At 32.5% G+C, this 27,811-nt stretch overlaps 2 protein-coding genes across 5 annotated transcripts in view; one reads left to right on the forward strand and one right to left on the reverse strand.

Annotated features, from left to right (window-relative positions):
• Positions 1–27,811, forward strand: part of LOC143201276 (beta-hexosaminidase subunit beta) — a 149,745-nt gene that overhangs the window by 69,170 nt on the left and 52,764 nt on the right. The window lies entirely within an intron of this gene.
• sha (shavenoid) overlaps positions 1–27,811 on the reverse strand; it is a 120,878-nt gene that overhangs the window by 66,645 nt on the left and 26,422 nt on the right. For all 3 annotated transcript variants that reach the window (XR_013006921.1, XM_076412219.1, XM_076412220.1), the window contains exon 3: positions 20,388–20,540. Coding sequence is in view for 2 of the 3 variants with exons in the window: in XM_076412219.1 (XP_076268334.1) it covers positions 20,388–20,540 (153 nt within the window). In the remaining variant the exon portion in view is untranslated. The remainder of the gene's footprint in view (positions 1–20,387; positions 20,541–27,811) is intronic.

The raw sequence follows: 27,811 nt of genomic DNA on the forward strand, positions 1-27,811 counted from the left end.
AGTCGCTGGCGGCCAGATCTGGAGAATACGGTGGATCAGGAAGCAACTCGAAGTCGAATTCATGGATTGTTGACACGTTGCATTATCTTGGTAAAGCAGCACTTTCTTTTTCTTCAAATGCGGTCCAATAAAGCTATCTAATAGTCACCGTTGATGGTCCTTCGTTTTTCAAGGTAGTCAATGAAAATTATTTCATGCGCATCCCAAAATACGGACGACATAATCTTTCCAGCCGACTGTTGCGTTTTCCCACGCTTTCGAGCGGGTTCATCGGACTTCGGAGTGAAATGACGTAGCCACGTTTCATCCCTCGTCACATATCGACGGAAAAATTCAAGTTTATTACGCTTGATCATCTTCAAACATTGCTCCGAATCATCAACTCGTCGTTGTTTTTGATCAAAAGTGAGCTCGCGCGGCATCCACTTTGCTCAGAACTTTCTCATACCCAAATATTCGTGAATATCTCTAAAGTGTCTACTATTGCATTCAAAATCATTTCGTGGATTTTTTAAATGTTTTCGTCGGTAACAATCTCTTTTGGACGTCCACTGCGTTTACCGTTTCCGGTGCTCATTTCACCACGTCTAAACTTAACATACCAATTCTCGATGGTTGATTTTCCTGGGGCAGTGTCCGGAAACTCGGCAACAAGCCAAGTTTTTGCTTCAACTGTATTTCTTCCCTTCAAAAAGCAATATTTTATCAACACGCCAAATTCCGTTTTATCCATTTTTTTCACAATAACAAAAGTTGCTTCACTCAAAATACTATAATTTACAAACTAATGATCCGACAGCTGTCAAATTTATACACGCATCTTTTGAGGCTTAGCTCTAACTAATCATATGGATTTAATTCTGATAGCGCTATCTATGTGTCAGGCCGAAGACTTTTCAATTGACCTGTTAGTATACTTGAGTACACAAGATCATATAGTTTGGTTCCAATGAATCTGCGTTCCAACTCAGCTTTGCCCAGGAATTACAGCACTTCGGCTTTCATCATAGGAATGGATACTTTCTCAATGTCTTGTTGCAAATCTCTTAATTTCCTATATAATAGTTGAATGAGTGTTATAAGAGAAAATACTCTTTATATTTTGTATTGTTTATATAGTTTATTTTATTCTCTCCTTATAGAAATCCCTTCTTTTTTTCTATCTATACTCAGTCTTCTTACTTTGGTCGGGGTTTCTACTGTCTTCTATAGCATTTATCTGAAATATTCATCTCAGGTTCGTTAAGTCGCCCTCTGGTGTTTCTATATTTCCATCCTGCGCTATAACTATCCTCACTAACTGAGTTATTCCTTTTCTATATTCCCTTGCACTCATTCAGTGTTTGAGATATTTTATTGTTCGCTTAATTCTCATCTTATCCATTGTTGTTACATCCCTTTTAACAATATCCACGTCTCGCCGCTGAATGTCAGGGTTGTAATTACTTTTTATTCATTTCTATTACTTCTATTTCTATGGCCAGATATTTGAATGTATTTATTTGTTCTATTTTTACATCCTTATTTTGGGTATTTATTACCATATAATCATGTATCATGATATTTATTATCACAAGTTCAAATTCTTACAAGAGAAACTATCAGAAAATAATATCGAGTTCAGAAATCATTTCAGTACGCTAAGATCAAAGACTTGACAATAAAAAATTGAAAACGTTCGATTTTATAGAATGAATTTTCCGAATAAATAGTAACAATAATAAGTGTTGCATAACTACAATTAAATAATAAGGAACTTCACTATTAAATAATATTTACCATTATAACGCTTCGTACTTTATGGGTTACGAGAGTCAAACATTAAAATCAAATTAGGAATATTATTTTGGGCGAAAGAAAGTGGTGAAAGTTGATGATCACCAATATACTTCATAATATATTGTGAATCTAATATGATTCAGTTGTTTTTAGATTCTAAGTTATTTTAGAGAAATGTCCAAAAAAATCAAGACTTTATTATTAAACGCTAATGTGCGTTATTTTGTTACAAAATACAGCAATACAATACTAGAAATCTTTCTCCCTGTTAATGTACCTACTCTAATTAACATACCTTTATTTTCAGGATTGTATCTGCGTGACGCAAAATATTGACATATTTCGTTGAAAAGTTGATATAATATATAAAAATATATTAGGGGTATGTCAATAATTGCGCCTTTCGCGTGTTAAACTAATAATTTATTGAGTTATGAGGTATACAAGAAACTACAAAAGAAAAGAGATTGTGGAAATAATAATGGAATTATTACCCCTTGATATTCAATAATCGGGAACCTGGAAATGATTTCAATCAAACAACCGTATTCATCACAGTGAATACAGAAAGTTTTTCATTAACGACAAGAACAACCAATTTCTAATGCCTGAAGACCTACCAGAAAATGTAATTTGAATTAGAAACAATTTAATTCAGATTACATATCAGGTCTACAATTTAATTTTCAAGTATTTACTAAGATTTCCCTTTTTTGATAATATCTTTATTAGATATACTTAGTACAGTCTTAATTATAAATTAATTTATCACTATATTTCATTTCTACTTGGATTAATTAACAAGCAAGACGAATGCGAGATAAATAAATCAATATGTATTCCTTAATTATAAAATTATAATAACTTATCGCTATAGTTTACACTAAAGGTTTACACTTTATGTAAGTTCGTATGGTTTTGTTCGCTTCAAGCATCCTGCGCGCTGTCCAGCAGTTGTATTGCTTCCACATTAGTATGATTTAATAACCTTTATTCGTGTTTTAAGGCAAAATCTTGGATGAATTCGCAAATCCATTTGATTTCCACGTCATCGTGCAGTTCTTCGTTGGTTACGTAGAGACAGACATTGGTAATTAATCGAAGAATTTTGTTTTGACGGCGTCGGATGACTAGTTGATTTAAATTTTTACTTTTATCTTACTTGCTTTTTTTTAGTTTTGCTTTTAACTAACATGATGTTTTCAATTTAATCTACCGTCAAGATGGATGCCAAGATATTAAGCTGATTGTGCTTGAGGAATCGGGCATCCATTGAGTGATATAGGTAGGTTTGTTGAATAGAATAATATATATAGATTTGGAGCTATTAAGTTGAATTTTCCAATATTTAGTGCATTTGTAGATTTTGTTGTCTGTCACGTACTTTTTCTACTGCTCTAGGCAGAGACATGTTAGCATAATAATTGTATCATCAGCAAAGGATCTAAGTAGTGTTTATTTCGTTGTTCGGATTTCAGCAGTGTAGAGTAAATACAAGAGAGGTCCTAAGACGCTACCTTGTGGAACTCCAGCCGAAATAATTTTAATTGTCGAGAATGCCATTTCGTGCGAGACCCTAAATTTTCCGGACTCCAGCAGTTGACAATAGTTAGTTAGTCATCTCCGAAAGATGAGAATAAGTAGCGACTATCGATGGACAATATTTTGAATAAGATACATTGTACCGATTTTTCACAATAAAGATTCAATTTTTTTAAAATCCTTTAAAACTAATTTTTATGCTTAAAATATCCTTTCACTTTACTAACACGCGATAATACAGGAGAGGTCCTAAGACTCTATCTTGTGGAACTCCAGCCGAAATAATTTTAAATGTTTCGCGCGAGAAAACAAATTAGAATAAGTACCGATTTTTCACAATAAAGATTCGATTTTTTTCTAAATTCTTTAAAACTAATTTATATGCTCAAAATATCCTTTCACTTTGCTAACACGCGATAATTTGCGATCTACCAAAGGCGCATGTCATGCTAATTAGCCTGATGATTAGTTGTGCGCGTTGATCAAAGAGAATCGTGAAACGACGACCGTATCGGACAGGTGGTCTCACTGACCACGGTTAAATTCAACATTCCATTACATATTGCAGATACAGTAACGCAAAAGCACCGGTTAAGCGTCTGAAATCGGATGCATCAATGTAACGATAACGCGGTACCATCTATAGGAATCGGACGTGTATTATTGTGATTCGCATCAAACGTAACTAAACATTGATGGCTTGCCGTCATTGTAACTATAATCGGGAATATTTTCTTTCGGGTCTCAACCAGTTTTATCCCACGGATTTCTGCTCGCGTCATTTTCTTATTGTAAAACTTCAAATCGTCTTTATGTATTACAGAAATCACGTAATATAAACAGTTATCATCACACAATGAATATTATTTCCATTTCACTATATAAGAAAAAAAGCCTAAAAGTCCTCCAATCACTTAAAAGTATGTTTAAAGGAAATTAACCGTAAAAATTAAATCCGTATATAATTTAATAACGCCAAGTTACGAGGGTCACTATTTATTTTTCGGGAATAGGAGAAAAACAAATAGTTAAGCTACGAATATATTTTTATTGTTTTTCAAAGTACTCGCCACGATGATCGATACACTTTTGGATGCGCTTAAACCAATTTCCAAAACATGTATTCCATTGATTCCATCCGAATGATGTATCTTCGAAACATGATATTTGAATGCTTCAATAGCTTCTTCGGGCGATGTAAATCGTTGACCACGCAGTTAATTCTTCACGTATGGTAACAAAAAGAAGTTAATGGGTGCGAAATCGGGGTTGTACGGCGGATGACCCATCAATTCGATGTTTTGAGTGCTCAAATAGTCTCTTGTTTGAGCCGATGTGTGAGAGCTCGCATTGTCATGATGAAGACAAAATGTGCTGAGTACGTATATCGTCAAAAATATCAAACTTTACAAGGGAACCGTCAGATGGACTCACATGACAACAGTTTTGCCAATTCTCGAAGAATAAACAGTGACGCTTGTACTAGAGATACTCCTATTTATGTAATTTATAATTTATTATATTTGTTTAAATTAATGGTGTTTTAGGATTATTTTATCTTAAATGGGTACTAGTATCATTACTATTAGTGATTTTGTGAAGTGGCAGCACAGTATACGCGCGTCATTTGTCAATTGGGTGACGTTTCTTCACATTCAGTCATTATCTATATAGATATTACAATTTCATTACTTTTAACCGACTTCTGTGTCAGAAACAATCAAAATACAAGTAAACCTCCGTATAATAATATTTTTGCTATGTTTTGTCTATGAATTTACATATTATTAATGGTTGCTGCTCTCCAAACATTCCTAGAGATAGATAGCAGCTATTGCTTGAGTTTCAAAGTCCGAGTCGAAAACCCTCTTGAAAACTTAACCTTTTACCACTAGATTTTCAAATAACTTGAATATTACTGATAGCAACATAATGCCAAATATTGATAAACTATTTATACAGCATAAAAGCTAAGGCATCATAAAAGCATCATAATAAAATAAAACCATGAACTACTTTTAACCGGTAAACGATGTTAAAGAACCAGGTATATAATGATGATGTCTCGTTAAAATGTCCGAAGAAGCAAAGAAATAATGTCGGTTATCAGATAAATAACACCTTATCCAATATAAAGAAACCGCAATAAGAAGCAGCTGCAACGGCGATCCCTATATTTAGTTCGAACATTTGGACATTTAGAATATTACAATTTAAACGATAAATTAATTGTTTTTATACGGCGTCGCTTGATTGGCAATTAAAAAGCACTTGTTAAATCATCCGGATGTCAACAATTAAGTTTTTGCATGGTGGATGAGCGTTCACATATTTATCACACTCTCAGCTGTCGAGATTCAGTATATCTATTTATGTGTGTTAGTTGTTTCCTGTTTCCTAAACTCGTAATCATTGCGTTGCAGCTCGAAACGTTAAAAAAGCATCTAAAACATGAGAAAACGAATGCAACAAAGTTAATCCTCGAAATAAACTGGTATTTAAATTTATTAACAATACTAATATGAGAAGAATGATATATGCTGCCTTTTTGTTGTTAGACAGATGTTTTTGATATTTAGATCAGTATGATTTGGGTTATATAGTTGTTTCGCATCAATATTTTACTTTAAATACTTTAGATGCGGTTTTTTTCAATAGATAGAGTGATTCAAGAGGAAGGTTTATATGTATAATACATGCATTATATACTAAGGCAACATTGCTAATTTTAGAGGTTTCTAACGTGATGTCGTAAATTAACCTATTTTTTTAGGCTTATTTAGCAATTGGCAAAAATGCTGCCTAACCCTACGAGTTAGATCAAATTAATGTACTACAGTATTGTACAGCATAAAAAGGTCTACAAAAAAGTCCGCGATGGTATATGTTTATCTTTTAGGGATAACCCACATTAACCATTTTTATTGTTTACTTTTTACGTGAGAAAATGGCTTATTTACGAAGCTATTTTAAGCAATACGGCATTAATCCTTATGGAATTAAATACCTTAAATACAGTGTGCAATTAATATAGATCAATATGGTTCCTTACAGCATGTAAATTAAACAAATATTTTCGGAGATATTACAAATTTAAAATTTGCGTTTAAAAATGTGTAATGTAATAAAAATTTTATGAATTTAGATATTCCAAAGATAGCAGGAAATCTTCATAGTAAGTATAGGGGAAGAGTAATTGTTTTACTCCAAATTTAATGCGTGCAGGCCAAGGGCAGTAATGAATGAACCAAAAATACTGGATCGATTTTAATCATGTTTTCATTGAGTGACATAGGCATATATATTTTATGCCCGTGCAAAGTCGGAGGGGGCCGCTATGTTTTTATATACAACGTTCATATTTTTTCTGTAGTGTATTTAATTTAATATCAGCATTGCACCCGTGCGAAGCCGGGGCGGGTCGCTAGTAATAAATAAAATACAATCAATATTATTTGATTGTAATACATCATTATTTTAAGAAGTGGTGTGTACCCATTTGTACAGAAACGAAAAAAAGGAGACGTCGTTTTCTTAGGAAGCAATCGGCCTTATCACAAAAATGATTTTGTCGAGCTAAAAGTCGCAAATTATCTCGATTAAGTATAAGACAAAATGAATATTATCTTATGTACCTGTCATTTGTTTTGTACTGTCAATATTTTTAAAGTTTTTGTTTTGTGCTGAAAAGGATTTTTCAAAATTCCAATTAGATGGAAGCAGATTCATTTGGAGCCTTCCTTCAAGCCAAACACTAATTTTACCACATAATAAAGCATCAAATTTTGTATAAGATATCCGATTTTTAGTTATATATCTCTAAACTAACCAAAAATTGATAAATACACCAAGAGAATACATTTTTTATAGGAATAGAAACAACCGCTTTTTCTCACCCTAATAAATAGTTTTACGCAGCAATCTTGATCTACGATTATCGTAATTAAATTCATCAAATATTATTCATAAGTTTACGCCCACTGAAAAAATCCACAGGCAACCGCGATTAATTAAATTATCGAAAAACAAGTATTATAAGTCAACAAGAACCCCACCCAAAATAGCCTAACTTAATTTGCATTTTTATAGTGATATTTGGGCGCTGGAAGTTAAGACACGTCATTTACATCGAATCATTGAATAAATACCATATTTTATAACTTGCCGGTGATGATATCAGGGCAGATTCTTGAAGATTTACGAGAGTTTACGAATGGGCTTGAGTAATAAGATACAGTTACATGTTGAGGTATGTTGTTTAAAGATACGCAAAATATGAAGACAATTTTTTAAAATGTATCGTTGTTGACTAACTTACAATTGGTTTTTACAATAACTTAAATCTATATAACTTTAATCTATATATCTTAGTCTCTGGTGTAATAATGTTTATATATGTAATCACTACACTACACTACTCTACGCAAGATTAAATTATTGATTCTTTTTTAGTCTGTAACCAATTCTAGTGTTATCCAAGAGTTGCATTACTTCGATATTGACGTGATAATGGGGTCTGTCCTTGTATCTCCTTGCAATTCTTTTGATATCCTGAGTGACAGTCCGTATCAAAAAGTTTCGGTGTAAGTACTCAGTCTTGTAGTATATGGGTACGTCTACAATGCTTGTAAATTGTATTCTCTTTATATCATTTTTGGCAAAGCATCCCCGTAACTGAAATCTATATGTCCAATATAGATTTCAATATTTGCTTGTATAATTTCAATTTTTATGTACTAATAATTACGATTGTCTTCCAATTAACCAATACATTTTCTTATATATTAACTCCAGTTCTTTCCTTTCCTTTCATACATGTACAAGACTCATTCTGAGATATTTAGCGTTATTGCTATATGGAATTATGAAGTTAAAAATGATTTTAAATCTGATCTGAATCAAATAATCTTTTAATCATTGTATAAATAATGCTTCAGTAGAGAATCTCACTGGACAGGGTCACTCACAGAAACTGCTTCAATATGTCATATTGAACAACTTGTTGAAGAACAAGTTCAAACCTTTAAATGGTTCAGACCATTTTACATGAAATAATGATTTTAATTTTACTTTTTTAATATAATAACTCCGCCCTTTCCAGGTTATTATCCCGACTTTAACGTAAGGTCTGCGGCGATAAAAACACCTTAAATAATGTGATAATGTACCTGGTTTCTTCAATCATAAAACTGCGCATTTAAATGTTACGCTACGGTAATTTCTTTAAAAAGGTGTTAATTTAAATGTTTGGCGAATGGTTTCATCGCTGATTAGCAATACTGTGGCCATTCGAATTCTTCCTCAAGAATCTAAGATGATCGGCAGCACACCATAAATGTAATATAAATCATTACCACTAAAAATTACATTTATACTATTTATTCTGTTGAAAAATTGTTTATAGTGTAAAAATAGACGCATTAAATATTTGAGAAACGATAGTTGGTTTAGTTTGATTCGTTCATATAGACATGATTACTAAAATGTTAGTTAAGAAAATGTAAAGCGCCACAGTACATTCGAACAATTTCAAGCTTTAGTAGAGCTTGCCTGTATTTTTTACTGTTTTAGATCCTTCTAAATCTCTCCAGTATCTATCATAACGAGAACTTTGTTTTTATACATACTGCTTTCAGTGATCATACACTATGATGCACATTACTCGCTAATTTCGTCGGCCATAGGCTTTTATACGCCTTATCGCACACTCTGCGTTAATGTCCTCCCCTTTTACAACTTTCAGTAGCTCTTCGCACCTAACTACCTTCACATAAAACTTAATTTATAAATCCTGATATTGTCTGGTAATATTTTGTTCTAACAACGGAAGAACAACAAGTTAAAATTTGGTTAGATGGTTTGAACTCTGCCTAAGAATTAGCAACACGATGTCTAATAAATTGGCAACACTAAAACCAACGCACAAATAAAAAAAATGTGTCGCTATTACTCTATTTTAAACCTTAATAATTAACAGTCACGCTTATCTACCGTATAAATAGCGTGAAATTCAAATATGTCGTGAGTTTGTTACACCCAAGACATTGACTCAAACTCCACATCATATCAACAACATATAAAAAAACCGTCATAAACTAGGCTACGAATAATTTTATGCAACATCTAAATTACGAAGAGGAATATTTTCTATCGCGTTACCCATGGAAAAAAGTGAAATTACTATGTAACCAACACGCAACGATTTATATGCGCTGATAATTAAAATTTCTTGATTTGAATAAATTGGATATTAATCACGATTTCATTTTTAAATTACCCGATGATTTATACCACATATCATTAAGTTATACGAAACCACGGTACATTAAAGGATTTATAAATGTTCGAGATTTATACGAGTTATAAATAGAAAGATAATTACGGAAGGTATTCGCTATGGAAATCGACAAATTCATTACCCAAACTCAGGGGGAGTTAATGTTGGGTGTTGTGAACGTTCTGCGTTTAGAGCTTCATAAATTACGACCATGTCTGTCGTAAATTTAATAATATGATTTGGAAGTAACTGTTTGCTTTGGTAGATTATTGGTTTTGTCGTAAAGGAAGGATATGTCATAATATAACCATTTTTATAGTGCGAAAACGATTTTAAGTACGATAGATCGTAAAGCATCACAGGATACATGAACGTTATCATATCATTTCTGCTCACATATAATCTCAAAACTGTCACTATGACATTAATATAATGTATATACCGGCTCATCGCGAGATATCCAAAACGATACACCAAGAAATCAAATCCAAAACAAAAATGATATAAAAATTCAGCTTTACTCTGTTTGTGTTCTCAAAATTCTTTTTTGAAATTGAAGTCAAAATGTCGCCTAAGTGTTTTGCCATCTTTTAGACATTAGAGGAAAGGCTGTAAATCGTGTGGCGACAAGAATTACGTATGCGAGAACAAGATGAATGCCGCACTTTCCTCAACAGTTATGAAGCAATATCAAATACAATTTCAATCACATTTAAACATCACGCAATCTATCGGCACATAATGAAACTGATTCTGAAGTTGATATATAACTGGTCAATTGAAAAGTTCCCGTCCTACCATAGTAAAACACATTTTCTGGCAAAATTAGTTTTATTTTTTATTCAACATAATTCCCTTCAAGGGTGATACACTGATTATCGCGACCCTCCAACTTTTCGATACCATTTTGGTAATACGATTTATCCTTTGCTTCAAAATAGGCCTCAGTTTCGTCGATCACCTCTTCTTTCGGCGAAAATTTCTTTCCAGTGAGCATTCCTTTGAAACCTGAGAACATGAAATAGTCGAAGAAGCAATTCGAAGCCCAATTCATGGATTCTTGCCATCGTTTTTACTGCAGCACTTACTTTTTCTTCAAGTGCGACTGTTTTTCGGCAATTTCGTCCTTCAAATGGTTGGACCGTTATGACCACCCTATATAACGCTATGTAGTAGTCGCTGTTGATGGTCTTTGCTTTTCCAAGGTTGTCAATAAAAATTATTCTATGCGCATCTCAAAATACAGACGCCATAACCTTGCCAGCCGATTGTTGCGTTTTCCCACGCTTTGGAGCGGGTTCATCATGTGCAGTCCACTCGGATGACTGTCGATCGGCCTTCGGAATGAAATGATGGAGCCATATTTCATCCATTGTCACATTTCAATGGAAAAACTCGGGTTTATTACGCTTAATCATCTTCAAACACTGCTCCGAATCGTCAACTCGTCGCTGTTTTTGGTCTAAAGTGTCAAAGTGTAAAGATATCTTTAGAGTGTTGTCACAGAGTGTTCGGAGAGTTTTCAATTGACCTGTTATGCCCGTTTTTGTTGTATATCTCATGTAGTTTCAACTTTCCGATTATTTCTGAAAAGACAACTTCATTAAGAAAACCTGGAGTATCTACAAGATCCATCTCATTGTAAGGCAGTGTTTGAATTAATATTTGATGATTAAATGATGAATTATTTCAGATTTCCTATAAGCCTGGCTGAACGTTTTGTTTTATGCAATTTATATCATATATACCATAAAAATATTCTTGTTTTTTCAAATGTTTGTTTAAATAATTACAAGATAATTTTTTAAATTCACCCATTTTTCCGAGAAAAGTTATTACTTCTCAGAAAACAAATTAGACTTACGACCATTCCCATCAGGATTCGAACTGGCAACAATTTCGAAATGGAAACCATCGCAACAGTAGGTGGACCGTCCTGTCGCCCTACACCAACCAAACCGGCAAACTATTTTTTACTTTCCTGATACCTGATGGAAGCTAGCAAAAAATAAATTTATACAATACATCTTTATTCTATCAATATCGTGGTGAGAGAAATGATACAAAATAATAGCACTGATATAATTTCACACTAAAAATATTTCTAAAAAAAATTAATGCAAATTCTACATTATGAAAGACTTGATATGCAATCAGCTTTATATCTTCATTTAAATAAAATGATGAAAATATTTATAAGGTGTTTCATATGTATAGTATTTTGATCAACGGTATATATCGGTAGAAATGCAAAATATCAACGCAAACTGTTAAATAATATAGCCTAACTGTTAAATTCAATGGTTCTGACATTTCTGTGGATAAAATAATAGTTTTCCAGTTAGTATTACTAAGCAATTCTCAAAAAGGGTATATTTCAATATATTACATGACTGTAAATTATTGGCGTACATTGACACCTCAGCAAGCCCTGTATTACAAGCTCTTAAAACCGAATGAAACTGTCTCTGAAACATCCGATGTTAATTGAACAAATTAAATTAGCAATAGCGAGCAACAAACACAAAGTCATCATCTTGCATGACAACGTTTCATCACATGTTGTGGATAGACTGTTGCAGCTCCAAGAGGAAGCTGTGCCGTACCCAGTGTACTCGCCAGATATAGCACCTTTTGATTGATACTTGCTAGAAAATGCTGCAGAAGTGCGAAAACGGATCATTGATTGGATCGCTGTCAAACCAACATCTTTCTTTCTACACAGTACCACCGTGTTGTCAGAAAGATGGCATAAATTATATCATATATATTAGTTATCATATAGGGTGGTCATTTTTCTTAGCAAAACCATTTTTAAACTAAAAATTTATCAGAATACATACTATATATAGAATAAAATTTGCTAATGTCGTTCCTAATTACACATCAAATCCCACACGGAACCAGATTTTCCAGCTCTATATCTTCGCATTAAACACGCTTATAAGGAAATAAATAAATATTTCACCGATCCGTACATCAGCAGGATTTATCATCAATATAATTTTAATTAACACTTTTAATTAACCTGCTTGAGTCCACCTTGCTGATACAGAAATTATGGCGTCAGCAAAAAAAGATAACCATCGGTCTCCGACGTCTTCATTACGGTTAACAGAATGATGATAATTGGCCGAGACGAATTAAAAAAATGAAGTGGTAAACGGGCTCGAAGCTATTAGATGATCTAAGTTCGATTTATGTCCATTGATAACGTAGCCATCACCGTTAGTATCCAAGAGATCGAACTGTAAGAAATCATAAAAATTTCGACATAAACTCTAATAATATATGTGAAATACTCAAGAGTTTTTAAAAGCGTTTTCTTGTTTTATATTACTTCAATATCTACAATAATATTTCATCACTGATATTTAATAAATATATAAACAACCATGAATAAAATTTGAGGTATTTTCTTGTACGTTTTACTAGCTACTACTTAGTCTCATATTCTCATATTTCTGTTTGTATGACGATTGTCTTCTTTTCTTCTTCTTTCAATTTTCAACTTATGAACATCAAATATAATGATCTATTCTCTCTTATAGATATCTATTCTCTGTTTTCATTAAAAATTGTGTCTCATAATTTGTGAACACATTATTGATCTTAATACAGAATTATATAGATATAATTATTTCGTTCTTACTAATATGGATTACCTAAAAATAATTGCAAAACATACTATAGTAAAGTATATAATAGTATAGTACAGTACAGTATAGTATAGTATAATATTTTATAATATAGTATAGTATAATATAAAATAGTATAGTATAGTATATAATATAGAATAATATAGTATAGTAGTATAGTAGTGTAAATAATCAAGAAGAGGAAATTAAAAAGGGAAGTCTTCGTAATAAGCTTTAATTATCATTAAACCAAAATAATAAGAAAAAAATTATTATTATGTTTACATCAATAACATTTAAGGTATAAATAACAACTAGAGTATTGTATAATCTTATGATCAAAAAAAAATTATCTGCAATATCGAAAAAGACACTGTATCGATAGTACTATACTATTCCTTAAAAACATATTATATATATATTTTAAATATATATATATATATATATATATATATATATATATATATATATATATATATATATATTTAGTACATTGCCTTTAATATAGGAAAACTATGTAGTAATATGTAAAAACTCTAATTCTTATTGTTCTCAAATATTTAGAAAATTTACTGTATTCATTTTCCAAAATAGTTTAAAATATTTTGGAAATATATAATTAATTTCAGTATAATTATCTTATTTGACTCAATCTGTTACAACTTTTTTTATATACTCTTTAGACGTTGTGTAACAATAAAAGTAAAATAGGTATCTACAATATCGAAAAAGAGACTGTATCGATAATTCTATACTTGTTAAAGAACCAATAATTTCCGTTTACAATTACAGGTATTTCGACTTTTTAAAAACATATTATATAGATGTTTTTAATGGTTATACTGTATATTTAGTATATTGCCTTTAATGTACGAAAACTATGTACAATGTGGGGCAAAACTCCCACTACCATTTTGATTGCATCCTGTAGTATATTAATATATAAAAATTCTGATATTGTTCTCAAATATTTAGAAAATTTACCGTATTCATTTTCCGAAATGGTTTAAAATATTTTGGAAATATATAATTAATTTCAGTATAATTATCTTATTTGATTCAAACTATTACAACTTTTTTTATATACTTTTTAGATGTTGTGTAATAATAAATATAAAATAGGTATCTACAATATCGAAAAAGAGACTGTATCGATAATTCTATACTCGTTAAAGAACCAATAATTTCCGTTTACAATTACAGGTATTTCGACTTTTTAAAAACATATTATATAGATGTTTTTAATGGTTATACTGTATATTTAGTATATTGCCTTTAATGTACGAAAACTATGTACAATGTGGGGCAAAACTCCCACTACCATTTTGACTGCACCCTATAGTATGTTAATATATAAAAATTCTGATTCTTATTGTTCTCAAATATTTAGAAACTTTATCGTATTCGTTTTCCGAAATGGTTTAAAATATTTTGGAAATATATAATTAATTTCAGTATATTTATCTTATTTGATTCAAACTGTTACAACTGTTTTTTTATATACTTTTTAGATGTTGTGTAATAATAAATGTAAAATATGTTTTTATAAATCTTAAAACATTTTATTATAGAATAGAGGCAGATGGTTAATAGGGATATATCATTCACGGTACATAAAATTGAATCTGAAAATGTTATTTGCTCATACCTAAATGAATTTTCATTAGGAATAATCTTTATTAATAAAATATAATTCGTTATTTGTTTTACTTATTACATTAGTACTAGTCGTTGCAAACTAATCTACAACTTGCCTTACCAATAACTTACATCTAGCTAAATATCTAGGAGGCGATGGGTCCTATCGTAGTCTTTGGTGTAATAATATCTATGTATTAACACTGATCCTTTGCCATTAAATGCACCTCATTACATTACACTACACACGATCAAAGGGTTTCATTATTTTAGTCTTATTATTCGTGAACTGCACATACACAGATTTATTTTCGCTAATTTTTGAGCTAAGGTTTGAGTCAAATTATTTATATTATAGTCTGTTGTAATTTTGGTGTGGCTTCTTCGTTTTGGTTTTCGATGGCAAAAAGGCAGTATCATCAGCAAATGTGTAGTAGGTAGGTACATTTGTCCCAATACATCTCCTTATAATACATCTGCTTTAGCTTCTTTAATTGTAGAGTAAGCTTCTTCTTGTTTATTATGGAAGTCTAAATATTCTGACCGTAATGTAAGATTTTAATAGTTCAATGTCTTGTTTCGTTAACATTTTCTGTAGCTTATGAATAATGCCATTATGCCATACCTTATCAAATGTTTGTGCTATATCTAAGAATATAAGCTAAAGAACATACCTTTTTACCTTCATAGGCTTATAGGCTTCAGTTATATATGTTATTCTATGAACCTGAACAGAATTATTAAAAGTTTGTTAATAAACCAGAAATGGTGAGTCGGTATCAGGTTTTTTCTCTATATCTATACAATCGGTTTTATTCTTTTTAACATGAACTTTTCAAATATCTTGGATATTACTGATAGCTGTAACATATATCCATAGGCTTTTATTTCATTTGGTGATTATTCGTTATTGATAAAGAAAATATATAATCTTTATTTTATAGAGAAAAATTTTTTTATCGTCCAATCAAATTACAATAAGAGAAATCTATTGTCCAAGATTTATGAATTTATTTGGACAATATTCTAAAAAAAATCTCCAACGAATTATCAGATTTATTTTGAGAACTAATTTTAATATACCCATGGGGGCAAAAATCAATTTTTGCACTTCCTTTATATCACCGCTTTCTTTTCTACTTTATATTTAGAATTGCCATTCAATTTCCTGTTTACTTTCATCTGCGAAATTTCTCTAAAACCTTGATCGAAATCTCGTAGTCATCTCTACACAGAAGCGTTAATTTGATTCCGTTTTACCGTATTGACGTCGAATATATCACGGTGAATCGTTACGGAAAGACCCGGTGTGATGTACGAACGATTTCTGTCGACTTAATTATTTCATCTATATTCAAAATTATCGAATAATTACTGTTATCTACACCTTCGTGGTCGTTCCACTGTATTACCGTTATTTAACAACCTCAACGGAGAAAAAAAAAATGTGAAATAACAACCGTTTACCGACGAGGGCCATATGGTCCACCGGTTCGGACCATTTAATCGGCAATTCCTAGTATTAACGAGGATGATCATCGAAGACTTGGTGCGATGCCGATTCTCTTGATGTTTTTTCTTCACGCCTATCGACGCATCAGTTCAACGAACGCTCACCCCAGGCGAAGAGGAAAATCGTAATTCTGATAATTGGTGCCCAACAATACCTGGCAGGAGTTGCGTTCGTGATAATTCCCTAAGTATTTGATTTATTTGATCGTAATTAATGATAATAGTGCTTTTCGGTCTTTCTTCTTTTATTTCTGAAGTTTTAATGTAAATATTAACAAATATTTATGTTTTCTATTGGGTTAAAACACTGTCGTTGGCTGAGAGAGTAACGCAAATTGACATTTGGATGTTTGGAAATATAAATTGTCTACAATAACTTTTAATCTGTATGAACTCTATCAGAAACACGGAAGAAGCAACTGACAAATAATGGATATCGAGAACAAATATTACAAAGATTCGAAATTAACAGTTATTGGTTATTGACTTGAATAGTGACTCAGAAAATGGCAATGACTGAATAAAACTTTCATGATGTGGGATCATGGTCCAATGCTGACAATTACCAAGACAGAGTGATGAGAGTGGAAACAACTAAAGAACATTTAGAGCATCGCATAACCTATTTTGGGTGGAGTTCCACAGGGTAGTGTTTTGGAACCACTTCTGTATCTGCTCTATAGGGCTGATATCCCAACAACAAAAGAAACAGTACTTGGAACATTTGCCGACGACACAGTTATCATGGCTAAAGATGTATCTCGGTCTAAGGCCGTAGAAAAAGTATAAGTACGGGTCAAAAGATCTACGAATGGACTAGAGATTGGAAAATATAGCTTCCAAATCCGTCCATGTTAATTTGCGCTACGGCGAAATGACAAAATCCTAATTATATCTACTGACGGAGGCCCGATTCCTCAAGCAGAATCAGGCAAAAACTTAGGAATATATCTCGATGGTAGATTAAACTGGAAACATCATTTTAGACAGAACAAATTAAGCTCAAAGTCAAGCAACTGTATTGATTGGTCGGAAAATACTCTCAACTTGACCTAAAATCAAAGAGACTAGTTTATCAGTCAATCATAAAGCCAACTTGGACCTATGGAGTGCAAATATGGTGTTGCACTAAAACATCAAAGCAACTAGTGATCACGCACCCAAAACAAAGTTCTACGATTAATTACCAATGCTTATCGCTCCGTAACCAACGAAGTGCTGCACAATGACCTCGAAATAAAATGGATATATGAAGTGATTAAAGCATTGATTGAAATATTAAAATTAATAAATCGCAGGGACGTGGAAGCAGTACAGCTAGCTACTGGACGCGTGACATTAGAAGAGTGAAACGCACCAAACCACACGAACTTGTTTAGTGTATAAGTGTATTCTTAACCTTAGCTTCATCCCATGAAGATCCAGTCACAGCATCAATAAACCTACAAACCCACCTGGAGCAAATACAATTATGGTTGAAGACATGGCGCATTAAAGCCAATGAATCAAAATCCACGCATATAACGTTTACCCTGCGTAGAAGAACATGTCCACCAGTAAATATCAATCATTGTCAACTCCCCCAAGCAGAGCATGTTAAATATCTTGGTATGCATTTAGATCGACGCCTAACCTGGAAGAAGCACATACTCTCTAAACGGAAACAACTAGGACTAAAATTATATCAAATGTATTGGCTCATTGGGCGCAAATCCAAGTTATCATTAGATAACAAGGTATTGCTGTATGAGTCTATACTCAAGCCCATTTGGACATATGGAATTCAACTATGGGGTACCGCTAGCAAATCTAATATATCCATCATTCAACGGTTCCAAAATAAGGTGTTGCGTGCCATTGTTGATGCTCCGTACTATATTTCAAATAAAGTGATACAACGCGATATTCCTCTAGAACCTATAACGAGTGTAATCCAACGTGTTTGTGTGAAGTACTTCGAAAGAGTGTCAGTGCATCCCAATGTACTCGCTAATCAGCTAAATATGCGACGTGATAGTGAAGTGCGTAGACTAAAACGTTTAACACCACCTGATCTGATTACTGGACATATGTAGAGTTTAGAATAAGCATTAGAATAAGTCTAATTAATTAAGATAATATTTTGTACAGAAGATTGCTTAATGAAGTGATTTTCTACATGCCATGTATATATAATATAAACAGAAGAAATACTTATTGCCAATAGGGCAGATTGTGGACTCACGAAGAGTAATAAAAAAAAAAAAAAAAAAAACCTTAGCTTAAGTAGATTAGTTTTATTTTAATTTGGGTAATACATACTGATGTATAGATCCCAGTTATAATAAATTAAATTATTAATTAAGACTGTACTAAGCATATTTAATGTAAGATGTGACTCTGTGATAAAAAAATTAGTTAGAGTGTATGAGAAGAGAATGAATATTAACTCTTTTGCATATATGGTAAATGCATTAGGGAGAATGCAGTGGTAAAATCTAATTTTATCAAGATAAATATATACAGGTAGAAACAGAAGAAACGCATAAATACAGGAGAAATAAAGGAGACAAGCAGTTTAATACCAAAATGACTTGTTAAGGAAACACTGCAACGAAGGAAACAACAACTAAATGTAAAAAGATAAACATGGTCTCTAATGAAGGTAAATTACTCAAAAATATAAAAATATTGTTAATTAGGTGTATTAGGCCTCCATTCGATAGCACTATACACTATATAAAATATTAAAATCACTACATAGTATAAAACAAAGTCGCCTTTTCTGTCCCTATATCCCTATGTGCGCTTAAATCTTTAAAACTACGCAACGGATTTTGATGCGGTTTTTTTCAATAGATAGAGTGATTCAAGAGGAAGGTTTATATGTATAATACATGCATAATATACTAAGGCAACATTGCTAATTTTAGAGGTTTCTAACGTGATGTCGTAAATTAACCTATTTTTTTAGGCTTATTTAGCAATTAGCAAAAACGCTGCCTAACCCTACGAGTTAGATCAAATTAATGTACTACAGTATTGTACACCATAAAAAGGTCTACAAAAAAATCCGCGATGGTATATGTTTATCTTTTAGGGATAACCCACATTAACCATTTTTATTGTTTACTTTTTACGTGAGAAAATGGCTTATTTACGAAGCTATTTTAAGCAATATGGCATTAATCCTTATCGAATTAAGTTCCTTAAATACAGTGTGCAATTAATATAGATCAATATGGTTCCTTACAGCATGTAAATTAAACAAATATTTTCGGAGATATTACAAATTTAAAATTTGCGTTTAAAAATGTGTAATGTAATAAAAATTGTATGAATTTAGATATTCCAAAGATAGCAGGAAATCTTCATAGTAAGTATAGGGGAAGAGGAATTGTTTTACTCCATATTTAATGCGTGCAGGCCAAGGGCAGTAATGAATGAACCAAAGATACCGGATCGATTTTAATCATGTTTTCATTGAGTGACATAGGCATATATATTTTATGCCCGTGCAAAGTCGGAGCGGGCCGCTATGTTTTTATATACAACGTTCATATTTTTTCTGTAGTGTATTTAATTTAGTATCAGCATTGCACCCGTGCGAAGCCGGGGCGGGTCGCTAGTACTATATATACAACAATATTAAAATAAATTATATTTGATAAAATCTTTTTTGTTTCATTATTTTATTTATTGTAGATTTTTATTATATATCGAAGCCAAAATAAAAGTCTTAGTTGATGACGTGATAAGTTCATTATTTTTTGGCAGGATTATATGCTAAGAGACGCCGTTGGTTGAGGAATGATACAATAACCCATTATCTCTTGGGCAAGTTATCTTAGAAATCTCTTCTCTAACATCGATAATTCCCCACCATCCTTGGCATTAACATCAATCCCGACATCTTCGGTTAAACCAAAAACGGCAGTCCAATAAAAACCGCGAATTTACTGCAACCGTCGATTCCGATTTCCTCGGCTCGGGCCTAGAGCGAAATCCGATTGGTCACTTACCGTTAAAATCGTCCACGCATATCCCTAGGTCCTCTCTATAGGCGGGCAGATGCGAGTGACATCTGCAGGTGCAGAGATCCTCCGAGTTGACAGGAGTCGCCGTACCGCTACTCAGGCCGATGCAGGTCTCCTCGTTGCAGCGATACAGTTTATCTGTAAACGTTAGATTCGTCAGAGTCTACTTAATTATACAAATAGTCGACAAGCGATGCGCCGTTCGACAAGAAGGAGACGCGGGGACCAAACGACAGATGGTTACGTAAGAACCGTTAGAGTGTGTATGACAGAAGGTGCCAACGTTTCTTATTTAAATCCGTTTCAGTTTTTAATGTGTTTTGTGTCGGTACCTTTTTTACGACAAAGCTGGCGTGTCAGATGGTACTGCAGATGATATTATTACGAAATATTTGTAATTTAATTAATTTTTTTACGTACGGTATAAAGTACGCTGAACCACTGATAGATCTAGACCAGTACTGCTTTTTTCTCAGGTTTGTTTGCTACAATAAACAGGAAATAATATGCAGCGAAAGGTGGTGTATAGGAAATCGAACTAGATCGTCTGTATAATCAATGTGATCAAAGAAAAGTCATAAGATATAAAGTAAATTAGGATAATTGTGTCTAATAATAAACATATAAACATATCAAGATGACATTGAAATGAATGGAAACTATAATCGCTAAAATGTATAAAGAAAAACACAAATGCCATATGGTTGTACGGGGAATGACTGTAGAAGTAAAAAATGAGAATGTGTTAAAAAGAAACTAGTAAACTAGTTAGTAAACTAAAAAAAGCGTGTCCAAAAAAAGAGAGACAAATTCAGAAAGAAATCACTACATAGTATAAAACAAAGTCGCCTTTTCTGTCCCTATATCCCATGTGCGCTTAAATCTTTAAAACTACGCAACGGATTTTGATGCGGTTTTTTTCAGTAGATAGAGTGATTCAAGAGGAAGGTTTATATGTATAATACATGCATAATATACTAAGGCAACATTGCTAATTTTAAAGGTTTCTAACGTGATGTCGTAAATTAACCTATTTTTTTAGGCTTATTTAGCAATTAGCAAAAACGCTGCCTAACACTACGAGTTAGATCAAATTAATGTACTACAGTATTGTACACCATAAAAAGGTCTACAAAAAAGTCCGCGATGGTATATGTTTATCTTTACCATTTTTATTGTTTACTTTTTACGTGAGAAAATGGCTTATTTACGAAGCAATTTTAAGCAATACGGCATTAATCCTTATCGAATTAAGTTCCTTAAATACAGTGTGCAATTAATATAGATCAATATGGTTCCTTACAGCATGTAAATTAAACAAATATTTTCGGAGATATTACAAATTTAAAATTTGCGTTTAAAAATGTGTAATGTAATAAAAATTGTATGAATTTAGATATTCCAAAGATAGCAGGAAATCTTCATAGTAAGTATAGGGGAAGAGGAATTGTTTTACTCCAAATTTAATGCGTGCAGGCCAAGGGCAGTAATGAATGAACCAAAAATACTGGATCGATTTTAATCATGTTTTCATTGAGTGACATAGGCATATATATTTTATGCCCGTGCAAAGTCGGAGCGGGCCGCTATGTTTTTATATACAACGTTCATATTTTTTCTGTAGTGTATTTAATTTAGTATCAGCATTGCACCCGTGCGAAGCCGGGGCGGGTCGCTAGTAAGAAATAAAGCAAGGGAATAGATAAAGAAAAACAAAGCAGTAGACATGAGATATCATAAATTAATATCAGATGAACAGATGTAGACGTGGAATATGGAAAGAGAAGGTCTAGAACAGGGGTTCTCAACCTTTTATATTATTCTTGTTTGCAAGGATCACTAAGTAGGTTTAATAAAAAGAAACTGTAATAAACGAACTGAAACTTTAATTTTTAACTCAATAGGAAATTATATAAATAATAACTAATAATAATTTTAGGATAAACTTCTCTTACTTTGTATTAATGTGATTTCTGAACTTGCATCTTCTGGGCGAGTTCGGCTACCCTGAGACTAATATTGTTACTCAAACTATACGCAAAAATCATCACTAACTTTCAAACCACTCCTGCCTTGTTTTTAATTACCAACAAACCAACAAAATCCTTGTTGAGAAAACCATCAAATAGCACAAGGCGATTTATCTAACCATAGAATAAGAAATTGCTTTTTACAACAAAATGACTCAAGAGAAACGATTGAATTCATCAATCAACATTTGTATAGTATTTTCAAAGCTATTCTGTTCATACGTCATCTAAATTTGTGACGTCAAAACGTCGCAATGTTGCCGCATTAACTGTGAGTTTTAGTTCAGTTTGGCTTTGACATACAACAAAATACTAATCTAAATAAAATAATTGAACAAAAATGTTATCAAATATAATTTATTTTAACATTGTAGTACATCTAAAATACAGTTAATTATAGAGCCACAATAATTTATAGGTTAGAGCTATAACCTCTTATCACTATTGCTTTCAAGAACTTTTCATTTGACAACCGGACGACTTTGACAGGCTCATTCGTTTACGCGTTCGAACCAATCAGACAACATTATGTCTCTTTTTAACTAAGATAAGATGAGAAGCATAATATTTTCTATATAAATACAATAAACATCTTGATGACGTATGTACAAAAAACTTTGAATAGAGTATAAATAATATAAATGATTGAACCCGCGACTATTACAACAGTAGCAGGACCGTCCTGTCGCCTTTACCACTGCGCCGCCAAGCCGGCTAAATTTAATATATTATTTATAACAGTATATATTATACTGTCAAACTAAACTACATTTTCTGATAATATATGATTGCTGGCTATTAATAAGAATTACAGCTGTCAAATTATAATTTGAAGGAATTATTATTGGACAAATCATCATCAACCATACGTTAAATAAAAAGCAGTGCAGATTAAGAACCAAGAACTATAATGGTTAGTCAGAAGATATTGTCATCATCCATTGACGTTTACAAAAATTATCTTAATATCCGTGCAGAATGATTGGAAAGTCCTTATAACCAAAAATAATTGTTTCTATCTCAAATCCCGAAACATAAAAGGCAACCCTCGCATCTGAAACTTTTTTCTTACATTTTTATATTCCGTTGGAAGATTGACTGAATATAAAAAAATTAATAATTTCTATTCGTCGAACGAAACTGATAATAACCTCTGTTCGCTGGATATATATTATTAACAGGTTGTTGATTTGCTAGCAGTATTTTTTTTTCTATATAATAAATATATCGACGATTTATCGCTACTGCAGATTAAAGCTTAAGAAGTCATTGCGTTCTACATTCTGTTCTTTGTAATTAATATGCCTTTTATATGGTTGTTTACTATCCAACTGAATAAAGAGGTACAGTAACAAATTGCAAGACTTTTAGGTGTCAATGACTGAGACAATAATTGAGAAAGTAATTTGTATGTTATCTTGTTATCGCGAACCATATTCGTAAGGTTGAGTGATGTTGGACATGTATGGTGAACGAATTTTTTTGCTTCAGTTATTGAAAGTTAATTATTTGAATCTTCAGAAAATTTCGGTGCCTAAAAATGTACTGAAATAATTACATTATTTGTGTGTTCGACATGTTACATCGTTGCTGGTTATTCAAAGAAAACCGCCTATCAATTTCTAGTAATTTGAACTGAAAAGTACCCACCAAATACGTCTACAACTCAGATTCTCAATTTTGTAACGAACGTAGTCCAATCAAATGAGAAATTGTTGAACGATTTGATTTTCATTCATTCCTAGACATGTTCACGATCCTACTTGTAATACTGTGTCTAAACATACAAAACTACAAACCATATCAGCAACATTAGCGTATATAGTAGACCCTTGCTAGACATTCTCGATGAAAACATTTTTGAAGATGTACAAGAAGCGCAAATTTGAGGGAGTCATTAACTTCGTTTCTGTTTACAAACAAAACATACACAGAAACAAAACATAAAATAAAATATTATCCAAGTTCATTAAAATATCAAATTCCACAGCAAAGGTTCAACTGTTCAATATTCCTCAAAGTATGAGTAACAGGTATATGTATCTAAAGCTTAATAGGAGAATAGTGGGGCAGGAAATTAAGTCATAAGTCAGCGTAGCATAAAATATCACAAACAATAGCGTACTAACCAGCTCGTACGATGAGTAAAGAGGAGTACAACAGCACGCTAGACAGGTTGGTCTGTTTTCTAATTGATAAAAATACTCAGTATCGCTTTATATCGTCGTTCAAGAAGTCGCCTCTTGCATCCGTAAAATAAAACAGGTTTTTCAAGTAAATAAGTAGTTTCTTGTGTTTCTAAACTCTTTCCCATTTTATAACCGCCTCAGTTGATAGAATTCCGATTCTTTTTAATGCATTCAGTCAACCGGCATTAAATTAAGTATCAAGAATGGAAGTTACTCCAAGCATTCCTTGAAGTAGTTCAGTGGAGTTCGGGCAAAAATATCTTAAATAATAATTATATAAGCGAGCGTGTCAGATGGTGCTGCAGATAATATTATTACGTAATATTTGTAATTTCATTAATTTTTTTACGTACAGTATAAAGTACGCTGAACCACTGATAGAACTAGCCTAGTACTGCTTTTTTCTGGAGTTTGTTTGCTAGAATAAACAGGAAGTACTATACCGCGAAAGGTGGTAAATAGGAAATCGAACTAGATCGTCTGTATAATTAATGTGATCAAAGAAAAGTCATAAGATATAAAGTAAATTAGGATAATTGCGTCTAATAATAAACATATCAAGATGACATTGAAATGAATGGAAACTATAATTGCTAAAATGTATAAAGAAAAAAGGAAATGCAATGTGGTTGTACAGGGAATGACTGTAAAAATAAAAAATGAAAATATGTTAAAAAGAAACTAGTAAACTAGTTAGTAAACTAGAAAAGTGTGTCCAAAAAGTGAAACAATTTCAGGAAAAAATAATAAAAAAGCAAGGGAATAGATGAAGAAACGCAAAAGAGTAAATATGAAATGTCATAAATTAGTAGAGCAAATATAGACATGGAATATGAAAATAGAAGGTCTAGAACAGGGGCTCTCAACCTTTTGCAAAGATCACTATGTAGGTTTAATAAAAATAAACTGTAACAATCGAACTGAAACTTTACATAAAAATAACTAATAATAATTTATATAATATGAAATAAGTTAGCGTAGCATGAAATATCACAGAAGATAGCGTACTAACCAGCTCGTACGCTGAGTAAAGAGGAGTACAACAGCACGCGAGACAGGTTGGTCTGTTTTCTAATTGATAAAAATACTCAGTATCGCTTTATATCGTCGTTCAACAAGTCGCCTCTTGGATCCGTAAAATAAAACAGGTTTTTTAAGTAAATGACTAGTTTCTTGAGTTTCTAAACCTTTTCCCATTTTATAACCGCCTCAGTTGGTAGAATTCCGAGGAGACCATAAGGCTTATCTCTTTTTAACGCATTCAGTTAACCGGCATCAAATTAATTATCAAGAATCGAAGTTACTCCAAGCACTCCTTGGTGTAGGTAAGTGGAGTTTGAGTAAAAATATCGCATCTGAAGCTGTAAAGTCACAAAAGGTGGATTGAAGGTGATCACAACCTAGTTATAAACAGTTCCAAGTAAGAAACTTTTAAACTTTGAAAAACACCCCTAGTCCATGGTTCTAGGGGACAAGCATCACAGTTCAGAGTATATGATCACCAATGGCGGACTAAAATTGCTATGAATGAACCTAGTCTATTGTAATTTCGATAGAAGCTTAGTTTCTTAACAGTAAGCTATTGGAATCACCAAAACTTTGAAAATCATTCCATAGAAGGGCACCATGGTCATTTGGACAGAATCAGTACCATTTCGAAGTTTTTCAAAGGCAAACTGCTGGTCACAGATACAGATGATACTCAAAAATAATCTTACAACTACTATAAACTGTCCAAAGTGAATAATCAGAAGGGAGGTGTTATATAAAACTGGTTAAGGCCCTAACTATTGCGGTCATCTACAAGGGCCGTCTTTTTTAATACTAACTGTATGGTGAACGAATGAGACGGGTCTGTTTTCTAATAGATAAAATCTTTCACTGTCATTTTGTATCGACGCTTAAGTCGGCTCTTCTTTACGTAATTTTTTTTTACATTCTTATATCACTTGTACTTGGATTAATTCTCAAGCAAGACGAGTGCGAGAAAATACATCACTATGTATTCCTCAATTATATAATTATAATAAATTATAGCTATAGTTTACACTAAAGGTTTGGTTGGGTTCGCTTCAATCTCCGGACATCCTGCCCGCTGTCCAGCAGTTGTATTGCTTCCGCGTTAGTATGATTTAATAATCTTCTTTCGTGTTTCAAGACGAAATCTTGGATAACTTCGCAAATCCATTTGATTTCCAGCTCATCGTGCAGTTCCTCGTTGGTTACGTTGCGATAAGCATTGGTAATCAATCGAAAAACCTTGTTTTGGCAGCGTCGGATGACTAGTTGATTTGAATATTTAGTGCAACCCCATATTTGCCCATAGGTCCAAATTGGCTTTATAATTATCTGATAAATCATCCTCTTTGATTTTAGATCAAGTTGAGAGTATCTTCTGACTAACCAGTATAGTTTTTTTACTTTTGTTTTATTTTAGCTGATTCTGCTTGAGGAATCGGTCATCCACTGAGTGATATAATTAAGTTTTCATTATTTCGCCGCAATGTAAAATTAACGTGCACGGATTTGGAGCGTTTAAGTTGAATTTTTCAATCTTTCGTCCATTTGTAGATTTTGTTGGCTGCCACTTGTACTTTTTCTACTGTCCTAGACAGAGATATGTTGTTTACCATAATAATTGTGTCATCAGCAAAGGTTCCAAGAGTGTTTATATTGTTAGAATGCCAGCAGTGTAGAACAGATATAGGAGAGGTCCTAAGCTACCTTGTGGAACTCCGTAAGATAGAACAGTTTTTTTTAAGTAAATTAATAGTTTTTGTGTTTCTAAACTCTGTTCCATTATATAACTTATATACAATACAAGATTGGTAATATTTTAAAGTCGTGTACATTAAGTCGTATTTATTCTTCTGTTGAAACTTTGAAGGCTTTGATGCAGAAGAAAAAATTGAAATCCTTTTAAAAAAACCAAGCAGAACCAAACGTAAAGTCACTACTATATTTCTACCATTAATTAATTAACTTTGAGCTTTTATTCCACTCTGACACGGCGATGAAAAACGACAAATACGTCGAGTGACACCGTCGATATATACCCATTCTTGTAGGTGTTGTAATTATCCGAACTGTCCGGCTTTTTCTCGAATTCCTCCACCTTTCTGATGAGGTGTGCGAGATAACATGTCCGGTAACGATCACCTATCTTTTACGACTCACCGCAATGATAAAA

This window comes from Rhynchophorus ferrugineus, unplaced genomic scaffold, assembly GCF_030347505.1.
Source record: "Rhynchophorus ferrugineus isolate W39M unplaced genomic scaffold, kcgeb_rfMv2 rfM8, whole genome shotgun sequence".
Lineage (NCBI taxonomy): Eukaryota > Metazoa > Arthropoda > Insecta > Coleoptera > Curculionidae > Rhynchophorus > Rhynchophorus ferrugineus.